The 13,226-nt window shown below is 31.2% G+C and overlaps 1 protein-coding gene across 2 annotated transcripts in view; it reads left to right on the forward strand.

The window, feature by feature from the left end:
- Positions 1-13,226, forward strand: part of LOC129799877 (acetylcholine receptor subunit alpha-like) — a 69,665-nt gene that overhangs the window by 3,870 nt on the left and 52,569 nt on the right. For both annotated transcript variants that reach the window (XM_055844156.1, XM_055844157.1), the window contains exons 2-3: positions 2,963-3,252; positions 13,063-13,107. In XM_055844156.1, coding sequence (XP_055700131.1) covers positions 3,049-3,252; positions 13,063-13,107 — 249 coding nt within the window. In that variant the 5' untranslated portion in view covers positions 2,963-3,048. The remainder of the gene's footprint in view (positions 1-2,962; positions 3,253-13,062; positions 13,108-13,226) is intronic.

The raw sequence follows: 13,226 nt of genomic DNA on the forward strand, positions 1-13,226 counted from the left end.
CCAATTTACACGCAAACATTTCAGTGAGAAAGAGTGGATGTTCCAAACTTCTCACAATAAAAAGAGATCATAATGTGAATGAACGGAATGAAACAAAAGAACTGTAGCTGGGTTTGAAGTCACCTCACAAAAAACACTTCGTCAATCTTGCCCAGAGCTTTCGGACCTGGATATGGGTCTTCTTCAGTGGTCGACTAAACTATGTTTCTTGTACTTTATAAGGATAATTATTTCGTGTGGGTTTAGAAAATATAACATCACTTTCAAGTTATCAATTGGGAAGGTTTTTTGGAAAATTATTTTCATTGATTTTCGACTTTTTTTAGCATTTTTTTTTTGAGATACGGGAGGTCATCCAAACCCGTACCTCAAGAAAATTTGCTAAAAAAAAGTTCAAAATCAGTGAAAATAATTTTCCAAAAAACCTTCCCAATTGATAACTTGAAAATTATGTTATATTTTGTAAACCCACACGAAATAACGATCCTTATAAAGTACAAGAAACATAGTTTAGTCGACCACTGAAGAAGGTCCATATCCAGGACCGAAAGCTCTGAGAAAGATTAAAGAAGTGTTTTTTTTTGTAAGGTAACGCCAGTCCTTCATCCAATTATGAACAGTAGCTGTTTTATTTACCAATCATTAAAAATTTCTAAATGTAATAGCTCCATTAGGCATTTCACACCTTCTCTGTGCAGATATATTTTAAAACATTACTCAAACAAAAAGTAGTAAACACAATAAAACTAAATAGAAAAATAGCTCTCATAGGTGTACTAATAATTTAGCATAATTTAGCACTGGGGTGTGCAAGAACCCTTTGAAACCGAATAAACGTCAAAATAAGTTTGTTCAGGTAGCGTTTTGATCATTGCTGTACAAGTTTCATTTGACGTTTGTTCGATTTCAAACGGCTCTTGCACACCTTTAGCACATGAATGTACTAAATCAGATTATCAAACAAATTGACATTTTAAAACTATAATTTTAACAATATTTCATTATTTAGCACAAAGTAATTAATAGTTTAACGAAAAATTCTCAAAATTGTTGAAATGCTTTTGGAACGTGGTAGTATTTCAACTGTAGCATGCATACGACAGTTGTGTTTTGCCTCATGTCTAATGACCGAAATGTAGGTGATGATGGAGATGCCAGCAAGCAAGGATCTGAAAGGATTGGTAGGAGGAGAGGGTATGATATGAAAAGTCCCAGTACTATCGTGCAATCAGGGGAAATCAAACAATTTTCCCAACCTTCAATTCTGTTTAAATCAAAAATTCATCTAACAGCCCAGTGTGTGCGAAAGATTTTCCTTTTCCAACTCAAAATGACATTTTCCACTGAAAATAGGACATTTCTACTATGACAGTCAAGGTGTGAAATGTTTTTTAGCAATTCTACCCAATTGACGGATGCTATCAATATTGCATTTATTGCGTTCTAGTTAGTGAAAATTTGACCAATTTTGTTGGAAGTTTGGTGATAATTAAATTTCACCGATTGGAATAATGGGTTGAATTCGAGGGGCTTTTAACAAGATTTCGTATACACTGAATAATGCATAAGGATATGTGGGAATAAACTAATGTGAAGTTATAATCAACATTAGGGAAATCCAGAAGTCGTCGGGAAGAAACAATCAGTCAGGGAAACACATCAACTATCTCCAGAGCTTTCGGTTCTGTAATGAATTCTTCGAGACCGAGCCTAAAGCTCTGGAGATAGTTGATGTATTTCTCATAAGGATATGAACTTTTTTTAATGATATCTTTAAATTTTCCTATAACATTTTATGAGATATTAGATTAAGAAAAGGAAAAATCGTTTCTGGATAATTAGATAATACAACGGGGTCACCAAAATTAAGACGACAGTGGACACAAAATACTTCTAGCATGTTATTTCGCCTCGAGACGCACAGTTTCAAAGGCAATTTTATTCAAATAAATAAATAATATCACTGTGAGAGAAATCCGAAAAAGTTAAAATAACATTCTGGAAATGTTTATTTCACCCTGCAGTATTGATCCGAAATTGGCGTAAATATTATGCTTTTTAGGTGTATTATGGGTTAAAGCTACCCTTTTTATGTTAATTTTACCCTTAAATAGGTGTAAAATTAACATTAAAAAATGTTGATATATTTTTACACCTAAAAAGTGTTAAAGTTACGAGGAAGAAAAGTTAATCGCACCCCCGTTTTTTTTTCAGTGAAGGAACAGGGGGTCACCGAAGATCAAAAGTTGATATCTCTTACCACTTGACTTCTAGTCTCGTAACAAATTTTAAAAAAATCGGATTATGTATTTTATATTTCATTTATTTGAGTTCGAACAATAAACAACAAAAAAAAATCGTAAAAGAATTGCGCACATAAAATGTGAGGCGCCCATAACAAATCCATCATTATAATTGAATTTTTTTCATAACGCACATGAAGTAAAATGAGATAGCGAAGTGACAAGTCACCCATTTATCTTACCAAGAAATGGAAAATTATTTTACAAAGTGATGGAATAAAAACTATATTTAAAAATGGTTGTACATAAATCCTAAAATAAATATTTTAGATACTGTTTTATATTTTTTGGTGAAATTTAAGCATTTTAGTTTTAGTTTTTGGGAATTTTGACCTAAAAGCTTTTTATTTAAATTTTATAATTTCAACAAATATATATCTGAAAAATTTTGAAGTATTCCCCATATGCAATTAATTATTTAAGCTTTTGTCCGAAGCGTCTATGGATTAGGATAGATAGAATCCTCGATCTGTAAATCCTTTTCATCAATTTCAAATAAAATAATCACTTTTTATTAATGGATAAAACCGATAAAAGAGATAAAAGTAGGGATTATTTTCTGTATAAATTGCAGTAGCTTTTAAACAGAATTATCAAAAAATCTGCTTTCCTTTAATCATTCCGTTTTTTTTTAAATTTGCAACCGGAAAATGCTTCAGGTGAAACGATGGTGAAACAACAGACGTATAGAAGTGTTTAAGTGCAAAATTCGCTGTTAAGTGGAGTAATAATCAATTAATTGAAAATGCCACCGACAACCGGTGAGACATTGAGAGCCTGGCTTCTGTCGGCACTCGTGGTACACGGAGCCGTGGCTGGGAATCCAGATGCAAAACGGCTCTACGACGACTTGCTGAGCAATTACAATAAATTAGTGCGACCAGTCGTCAACACATCTGACGTGCTGAAGGTGTGCATCAAGCTCAAATTGTCCCAGTTGATTGATGTGGTAAGTACATTACGTGCCATATTCCCTAATATAATTTTACTGGCTTTTTTTCCGCTCTTCCACTTCGTTATTCTATCAAGGGTCCAATACTTCGTGATTTGAGAGCAAATATCACTGAAAACCAATGTGGAAACTTTGCAAAAGCTTCGAGAGCTTTCAAAGAAACATAGAAATGTTTTTAATAAAAAATTCCAATATCCTGCAATATAACTCAAAAATCGTTTGGTATTCTAATCAACATTTTACACTCCTTCTGACACAATAAGTAACTCATTAAGTATTCAATAAGTTCTTAACTCAATAGATTAAAAAGAAAACCTAGGGTAAGTGTGCCAAATTTCGACATAGTTGCATGCAAGCGCAAAAGTCTCAAATTTGAAATGTAATATCTTCAATATTATACAAATTGAATTTTTCTTGTTACTTTTTTATAAAGAGTGTTGCTTGGAACCTTGCAGATAGTTTATTGTCTTTATTTACTCTAAAATCATTCTTAATACATTTTAAAATGAATAAAAATGTAGACACAACGTTGGTGGCTTATTCCGGCCACTTTCATTATCATAGTTCCTTGCCCTTCTGGAATTCTTCCAATGCTTTTTTCAGATAATCTTGCTCGTCGAAGCGATATTTTTTGTTATTTTTTTGCATTGTATAATCTCTAGAGAACCAAGAAACCGAATAAACGTGAAAATAAGTTTGTTCTGGTAGCGTTTTGACCATTGACATACTTCCCGTCAAATCATTGCTCTACCTGGCGATTTTACTCGGAGGTTTTTTGAATTGCAACGGTATATTCCAGTATATTCAGAAAAAAATTGTAGATTTTCGGCAGAATTTTTGCCTAGAAAATCTGCATAGTGTCCATTACTTCACAAAAATATTTTTGATTTATCAAGAAACTATAGAAATTACAAAGAAAATGGTATGCTCTGCTTAACAAGCATTACCAATTAAAAATTTTAGATAACTAAAAAGATGCGAGCAAAAATACTAATTTCTTTAAAATCGCCAATGGAATGGTACAAAAACACGAAATTTAGGTCGTCATTCTGCTTCAAAGTGTTTACTTCACTATTCTCTACTTATAACCTGGCGTCGCAGAATTCGTTATTTTATATAAACACTGTAATATCACTAAAAAACACTCTATTGAATTTTTCAAACAAAATTCAATGAAAAATATTCCATCTTTTCAGACCTAGCTGTCTGGAAAGTCTGGAATGTAGAAAAATCTACAGAAAATCGGCAAAATATCTACAGAAATTCGTCAGAGTATGCAACAGGATTCGTCAGAAAATCTGAAAAAAATTTCTGACGCATTTTGTCCCAAGTTCAAACAAAATTCGTAGGAATATCTACAGATATATCAGCAGATTTTCGGCAGAGTTGTAGATATTTTCTACAGAAATCTGAAAGATATCTGACGAAATTATTTGATGGGTTGTTTCATTTGACGTTTATTCGGTTTTAATGGTTCTTGCACGCCTCTGCTCTTGAGTATGCAAGAATTAAAAATTCATGGAATTTTTAAGAACAAAAATGTGGCCGGAATTGCAAGCTGTCCGAAATTGCATGCTGGCCGGAATTTGTGTACTTACCCTATAAGCAATCATACTTTGGGATATTTGTGGGATTAAAAGCATTTCAATACCATGTGGGATTGGATTCAATCCCATTTTGGAATGGATTTATAGGACATTATGATTGATTTTATTCCATTTTGCGATTGATATTTCGAAGATATTGTTATTGATTCTATCCAATTGTACGATATATCCTATCCGATTATTGTATATATAGGAATTTAATCCCATATGGTAATTGAATTAAATTCACTTGCGTTGGGATTGATTTATTGGATCTGACGATTGATCATATCGAATTATAGAATAGATTTTTCTCAAAATACGATTGATTTTACCTCAATATGGGTAAAATTCAATCCCAAAACGAGAAAAAATTGATTTTATGATTTCTAAAAATAAATTACATTTGCCATTTGATTTAAAATCTTTTAAGATTATTATAATTCGTTTGGGATTAGAAACATCTCACTGATACCAATCCCACCTGTGCTTCAAAATGCATTTTCCTTAAGATACTATCCCCTTGATTTCTATTCCTAACCAATCCTTAGCCACTGGATGTCCCTTGAAAAACATTCAGCATCAACATATAGAACTTTTGCTATAGAAACTGGGTAGATTGAGAGCTAAAAGGTGATTAAATGAGCTATATGCCACACTGATGACTGACAAGATTAAAAAGTGGAGATGAGATTCCATTTTTTTTAATTAGCAAACTTTTTCTCTGACTAATGAAAATGTTTCATTTTTCCACCAAAGACATGACAAAAACAATATTTCTTGTTTCTGCCCAAGAGAACAGGGCAAAAAAGCTCTTTTAATACCTTCATAATTGGGTAGATACTATCTACAACCCACCAAGTTTGGTCGTTTTTTTTTTGGTCTGATACTATTTTTTTTTAAATAACCAACTTCAATATTGGGAAGGCTATTATTTTTTCCCACCCAGTTTTTTGTAACAAACTTTCAATATACGGCAGAAGAAATGTATCTCCAGAGAGAATTGACAGCTTATTTTCTCCATTCAATACCATGACCATATTCTCATTTATCAGTAAAAATAAAAATGTGCCATCGTGCTAAAAAATAAATTGCATCTCACTCCTCTACTGCACTTATATGGACATAAAATTTAAGAGATATTTTTGGTGAATTTATAAACTTGTGAAATAGACAAAATCCACAAAATTAATCGCGGTAGATAGAGTCTAAAACCTAAATTGGTCCAAATATATGTGCTCGTTTAGCATAATGATATTAACCTGGGAACATAATACCAATCATATGATAATTTCATGGAACATGAGATAAATTTGTCTGGAAATCACTCGATTTTGGAATTAGAATTGAAGTCAACTTTTGCGGAGATTAGAAAAAAAAAACAGAAAATAATTAATGAGCATATTATGAATTAAGTATCAATTAATCAAAGAAGTAAGTTTGAAAATCTGTAAAATTTTAACACTATAACAGTGTGAAATCGCATAAATTAATTATTTATTTGCGATCTGTGTAAAATTTCTTACTATTATAGTCATAAAAAATTTTCAACAATAATGTTTTATAATTTAAAACCGTTGAAAAATTCTAAAAATTACCACTATTACAGTATATGATTATAGTTTTTCACATTATTATTGTGTGAAAAAATACACAACTTTATGGTATTATTTTTCACATGATCAAAAATTAACACTATTATAGTTTGATCATAATTTTTCACATTAATATAGTGTGAAGCCTTGTGTATTTCAATCAAAGTTGTTGAATTTTTAAACAAAAGTTGTGTAAAAATTATTGAATTTCCATTTAAGACGTATACTTCAGTCGAGATGCTTTTAAATTGGGCAAAAGTCATATAGAACATCAAATATTTATATGCATAATAAATATATCGTGAAGATCCGAGCATCAAATGTAATTATCTCGCATTAGGGAGGATCCCGAGTACAAGAAAAAAAACATTACAAATGTCTAAAAAAGCAAAAAAGACTAAAATCTTCGAAATGAAATGAAAATTCAACAATTGTTAATTTCAACAATTCCAAATTCAACAACTTTAAATTCAACAACTTTAAATTAAACAATTTTAAATTAAACATTTTTTCCAAATTTAACACTGTAATAGTGGAGTGAAAGATTACACACTATAATAGTGTTAATTTTTTTTACTGTGTAGATCAGATTGATTAAAAGAATATGGTAAAAATATAAAGTGTTCAAAGCCAGAGTGTGTTCGATGATAGGTCACTAATGGACGAAATGTTCTCATAAGCTACATCCGTCTGTCCGAAAATTGAAAGGAATCGTATGAGCCGTTTTCGAAGTAAACAAAAATAATGGTTTTAGCTGGAAAGAACAGATGAAGAAGGGAAAGGAAAATAAAACGTCTGGAAATATTTTGTTTAATTGAGGGTCAACGACAACCAGAAGTTCATATCTCTTACCATTTAGGCTCCAGATCACTGACAAATTCAAAGCAAGCGATTTGTATATACTGGGATCGGGATTCTTCGTTTTTTCCATTTTGTTTTTTACACTTTTGTTTTTAACTTTACACTTTTTTTTACATTTTTGTCATTAAGGAGCTTGATGTTCGATTCTAAACTCAGCCTAAATCCCTTATCTTTATAAAATTGTAAAATATATGAAAGACAAAGTTTCCAAAAAACAAAGATTATCGAAGACAAAGATTACAAAGACAAACAGGGAAAAACAAAAATATAAAAAAAACAAAATGGAAAAAAACAAAGATTTCGCAAACCGTATATACCTCAGGGAAATACTGTAATAATATGACAATGTCATATGACAAATTTTCCTGGTAATTTAGGATGAAATAAAATTTAGTCATCCAATAGTAATTGCAAGGACCTTCCTGTAAAGCTCGTAGTAACTGATATGGATCGAATTTATGATTAACACTTCAGAATTTACCTTATAAAAAAAATCGAAATTTGTCTTACGACATTATCATGCTGTTTCAGAATTCTTCTACTGCCCTATCTTTGAGTTTGGGCAGTAAAATTAAATAAACAAAATGTTACTACATCAAATCTGTTTTTGATTATTATTTACTAGAGATATTGATATTGGTTTTATTTTATATATCTGCCCCAGATATTTTGTGACAAGTGAAAAATCCACAGTGACACAATTCTAATTTTCCTCGAAAATTGCATTGTTTCACAAAATTCTTACATAACATGAGCTATACAACATTTCCCTAAAATTCACTGTGTTCCTGCGGAAAATCAAGCAGAATTTCTATCTTTCGAAAATGTGTAGTGGTGCCCTAGTTTCGTATAATAATCATTCTAATTATGCATACACTTTTAAAAATAAAAGGTTCACTTGAGATCCTTTCAAAAGAATCATAATCACATGGCTCCAGCACACCTTTTAGGTCAGGAAAATTTTCATGTAATCAAAATTCACATCACTTCCTTTCTCACACGTTTTGCACATGTCCATCTCAGTCTTTCGCGCTCAAAATTAGATTGAACTAAATTTAAATTGGTTTGATGTTTATATGAAGAAGAAGAGTCCGAAAGAGTGGGATATACATATGCAAAACGTTTGAGAAAGATAAACATGTGAATTTTGATTACAGGAAATTTTCCTGATCTAAAAGGTGTGCCGGAACCGCCGGGACCATATAGAATTACAGCAGACTCTCTCTCAATCAGGCATATAGTGTAAAATGTCATCCAAATTATCGAGAGATTCGGGTGTCAAAGTCATTGTAAATTCCACAAAAAGCGCTTAATTATAAAGAATCACGATAAAATAATAAAAACTACAGCGAATTTGAGCAAATTTTCTTCAAAATCAAACGTGATAATTGTATACAAAATTTTTCGCCCAATTGAACGAGAGTCTACTGTATTTCTAAAAGTATACACTTGAGGGATCCAAGTAAAGGAAATTATGAAGAGATTATAAGAGATTAACGTTTAAGCGTAAACTTCGGGAGAGAAAACTAAAAGGAAATAAATAAATAGTACACTACGTCTGAAGAGAAACAGGAACTCCGTTTAAATATTTCTTTTCAACACAAATTCATCCAATATCATTTTATATCCAAATAAAACATGATATAAACTTGGATATTGCTATATTCCCTTGAAAACTACACCAGCATTAGCAAATTGTGCCTAGATCCTAAAAAGCACTTTGATTTATTGGGCCGAGGAGATGCCTTCCTGTGTTATATTGTGATTTTGTCACAGAACAGAGAAGTAATCATGTTGTCCCTTAAAGCATGTCATTGTCAATTTTGGGTAACTTTACAGCACTTTTCCAGAGCTGATGATGATGGAAGGAAGAAAGTGAATTTTGCTGTTTGGCACACATTCAACTTTCCATCATCCCAGAGCAAGCACACAAATATTCAAATGGAAAATTTGTCTAGCCTCCATAAAAAGCGTACAGTTCTATTATTTTGCTGAAAATTAAATGTGACTCTAGGTGAAATTCTTCCCAGTTGACTCAAATACCTTTTTAATTTCCTCGTGAATGAGCTTTTCATGGTGATGCCACATTAGAACTAACAAGAGATGAATTTAACATGGTAGAGTGGAGAGAAACAAATAGATTTAGTGCTTTTTGTAGCGTCATTATTTTAATACATGCCTTGGGATGAATAGTTTCACAAGACACGGAAGAAAAGGCATTTTTCTTTTCAACTTTTCGCGTAAAAGGATATTACATAAAAGTGAAAAGAACTATTCTGAAGCATACGGGTAGAATTTATAAACAAACTTTTCTCTCTCTCAACTCACATTTTTTTAATATGCTCATCTGTGTTTATCTACAGTTGCAAGATTTATTTTATGTGTATTTATCAAAAGGAAAAAAAATTCAGCACATGTATTACATAAAAGAAGTTGTTTTTCTTTTAAGTTTTCACTTAAGAAAATTTACAAGATAGGTTACTCATGAATTGGGTTAGCTTCATTGGCCACAATATTCTTTTCCTTTAGCTTTTCTTTTCAAAAAGTTTAGATTAAATTCGGTCAGTTAAAAATAAAATAGGTCAGTAGAAAAACAATTTTGATCAGTGGTGAATTTAAAAATTTCCAAGCAGTGAAATCTTAAAGCCTCTGGCACATCTTTTGGTTCGGTATAATTTCATGAAATCAAAATTCGCGTGGGATGTTTAAAAGAATAAGAAGAGTATGAAAGAGCAGGACAGACACACGTAAAACTTTTAAGAAAGAAAGGTATGTGAATTTTGATTTTATGAAATTTTTCTGATCTAAAATGTGTGCCAGAGCCATAATCCTCTAATGCACACCACACCTTAAAGTTATGCCCAACGCACAATAGCTTTCGTTTTGCAAACATACATTTGACATTTCAATGAGAGTGAGCAAAATCTAGATCTCGTCATCTCTCTCACTCTCACAGCGAATTTAAAAAACATATTTACAAGTGATTATGCGCTGGACATAATGGCCAACGCACAATAACTTTTGTTTGTAAACATGTTTTTGGAGCATCCTGTGAGAAAGAGTGAGATCTAGATCTAGTCATCTCGCTCACTCTCACAGGGAGATCGAAAACATGTTTACTAAACAAAAGTTATTGTGCGTTGGGCACAAGGCATAAAAAACCTTATTTTTAGCGTAATTCCCAACACACAATAACTTTTATTTGTAAACATATTTTCAAATTTTCTATGAGAGTAAGCGAGATGACTAGATCGAGATCTCACTCACTCTCATTGAAATGTCAAAAACATGTTTAGTAAACAAAAGTTATTGTGCGTTGGGCATAAAATTGACATTTTATTTGTTTATATACATTTATCATCAAAAATGTCAGAAACACTATTATTAAGTACACTAAAGCACTTTTAAGGTTTTTCTGTTACTACTCGTAAGGGATAATTAAGCATTGGATGGTTTATGTAAACTTCAATTAAGAGAAAATAAATTGTATTTTTTTCTAGCAGCATTTCAGATGCTAATGGCTGAGGCACACCTTTTACATCAGGAAAATTTCATGAAATCAAAATCAATATACCTTTTTTCTCAAACTTTTAGAAAACGTTTTCAATTTCGATTGAGCTAAATTGAATTTGTTGTGATGTATTAAAGAAGAAGAAGAGTAGGAAAGAATGAGATAGACATTTGCAGAACGCTTCAGAAAGAAAGGGATTCGAATTTCGACTTCATGAAATTTTCCTGAGCCAAAAGGTGTGATGGAGCCATAATTTTACAAAATTAGACTCATATTCTTGTACATCTAATTTGTTATTCAGCAAAATTGATCATTTTACTGATCAAAATTTATTTGTTTTACTGACTATAGTTGACTTTGTCACTACTGGTAAAATGGTTTCCTTTATTGATCGAATTTGATTTTTTTTTACTGACCAAAATTGACTTTTTACTGATTAAAACTGATTCCTTTATCGACCAAAAGTTTCTTTCTTTCTGATCAAAATTAACTTTATCTGGCTGGCACTGATTCATTAGTTTCTTTTAATAAATTGTTTTTTTTTACTGGATAAAATTTATTGTTTTTCTAAAAACAAATTATTATTTTATTGATCAAAATTGATTTTTGTTACTAACCATAATTGACTTCTTCATTGACCAGTTTGTTTTGTTTACTGATTAATTTTAATATTTCACTGATCACAATTGACTTTTTTCCCTGATTAAAATTGATTATTTTTCTGATCAAAATCAATTTTATACTGACCATATTTCATTATCAAATTACTGACAACTTAAATATTTTTACTATCCAGAGCTATTTTAATTTTTATGGCTCCGGCAGACTTTTCAGATCAGGAAAATTTCATGAAATCGAAATTCACATCTCTTTCTTTTTCTCACAAGTTTTGCATATGCCTATTTCATTATTTTGCACTCCAAATTTGATTAAACTTAATTTAGTTTATTGTGATATTTAAAAGAAGAAGAATGCGTAAGAATGAGATAGACATATGCAAATCGTGTAAGGAAGAAAAGTATTCCAATTTTGACTTCATGAAATTTTCATGATCTAATAGGTGTGTCGGAACGATTACTAACATTTCTTTATTTCTAATAAATTATTTTATTTACGCACCAATTTTTTTCAGACCATTTTTGCCAAGAACTACGATTTTTTTTGCTTTTTTTTCAATAACTATCACAGTAAAGGCAAACGTAGGGTCGAAGGTAGAAGGAATATTCTCTTCAGTTTCTTCCGGTGTTCGTCAGAGGATTGCCTTCTTCTCAAATCAAAGACTAAAATTTTTTCTCCAAAGCTTTCAACCCTCGGTATGGGTCTTCCTCAGTGAAGAACCGAGGGTTGAAAGCTTTGGAGAAAAAATTTTAGTCTTTGATTTGAGAAGAAGGCAATCCTCTGACGAACACCGGAAGAAACTGAAGAGAATATACAACTGCGTCAGATACAGTATTCGTAGAAGGAATACCTCTTCGAGAGGAAACCCCTATTGACACTTTTGTCAAAATGTTGAAATTTATTTATTGTATCCAATAAAATCTAAGTAATATAAAGTTTTTTTCATTACTCTGTGTTTTTTGATAAGGTTAAGTGTACGTATTTCGTATTCCGAATTGTACTGAGTAGGGTGTCAATAAATCCTGGTCCTGACACAAGTTCTTAAAGTGCCAATAGGTGTTCCTTTCACCCTACAAAATTTCCGATATTTCACTTACACTGTTGAGCTTATTTACCGCGTGAGAGTTTTGTTTTCTACCACTAACGGCGCTGGTAACTGTTCTCAATTTTTAGTTCTCAAAAGCTTTTAGTTCAGCTTACAACAAAAATTCAAATAAAATTTCCTAAATTTTTACTTATTCTCTGTGGAATTTAAATTTCTATATGAATTGTCAAACACATCATATCAACAGAAATACTTTTAAATATTCCTATAAAAATATAAATAATAATTAAAGCTGTCCTTAAAAAGTTGACTCATGTGTTGTGTGTTTGGAATACATGCTCTAATGTTCAATTTTAGTTAATCCGACAGAAGTTTTGCAAAGTTTCAAAAATAATATAATAATAATTTAATTAAAATCAGGAAAAAGTATTTAAATTAATTTGTTAAATACTTGGTTAGATATAAAATTTGGAATTAATTGAAAATTCAACATTGATAAAATTTGGCACAATAAAATTTCCACATGAACTATTTGTACTAACTTTAGACATTCAACTGATAAAATTACCTATTGTCCATTTTGTATTTCAGAATTTGAAGAATCAAATCATGACAACAAATCTATGGGTGGAACAGGTGAGTTTTGGGTGTTTTATTTGGGGGTTAGGGGTGGAAAGTTTGGGTTACAAATGGATGTTTGTGTTTGTGGTTCAATGAATAGAGACTAAAGGTATGATCCACAGTGAATGCGTGAC

The sequence above is a fragment of the Phlebotomus papatasi genome, chromosome 1 (genome assembly GCF_024763615.1).
Source record: "Phlebotomus papatasi isolate M1 chromosome 1, Ppap_2.1, whole genome shotgun sequence".
Classification (NCBI taxonomy): domain Eukaryota; kingdom Metazoa; phylum Arthropoda; class Insecta; order Diptera; family Psychodidae; genus Phlebotomus; species Phlebotomus papatasi.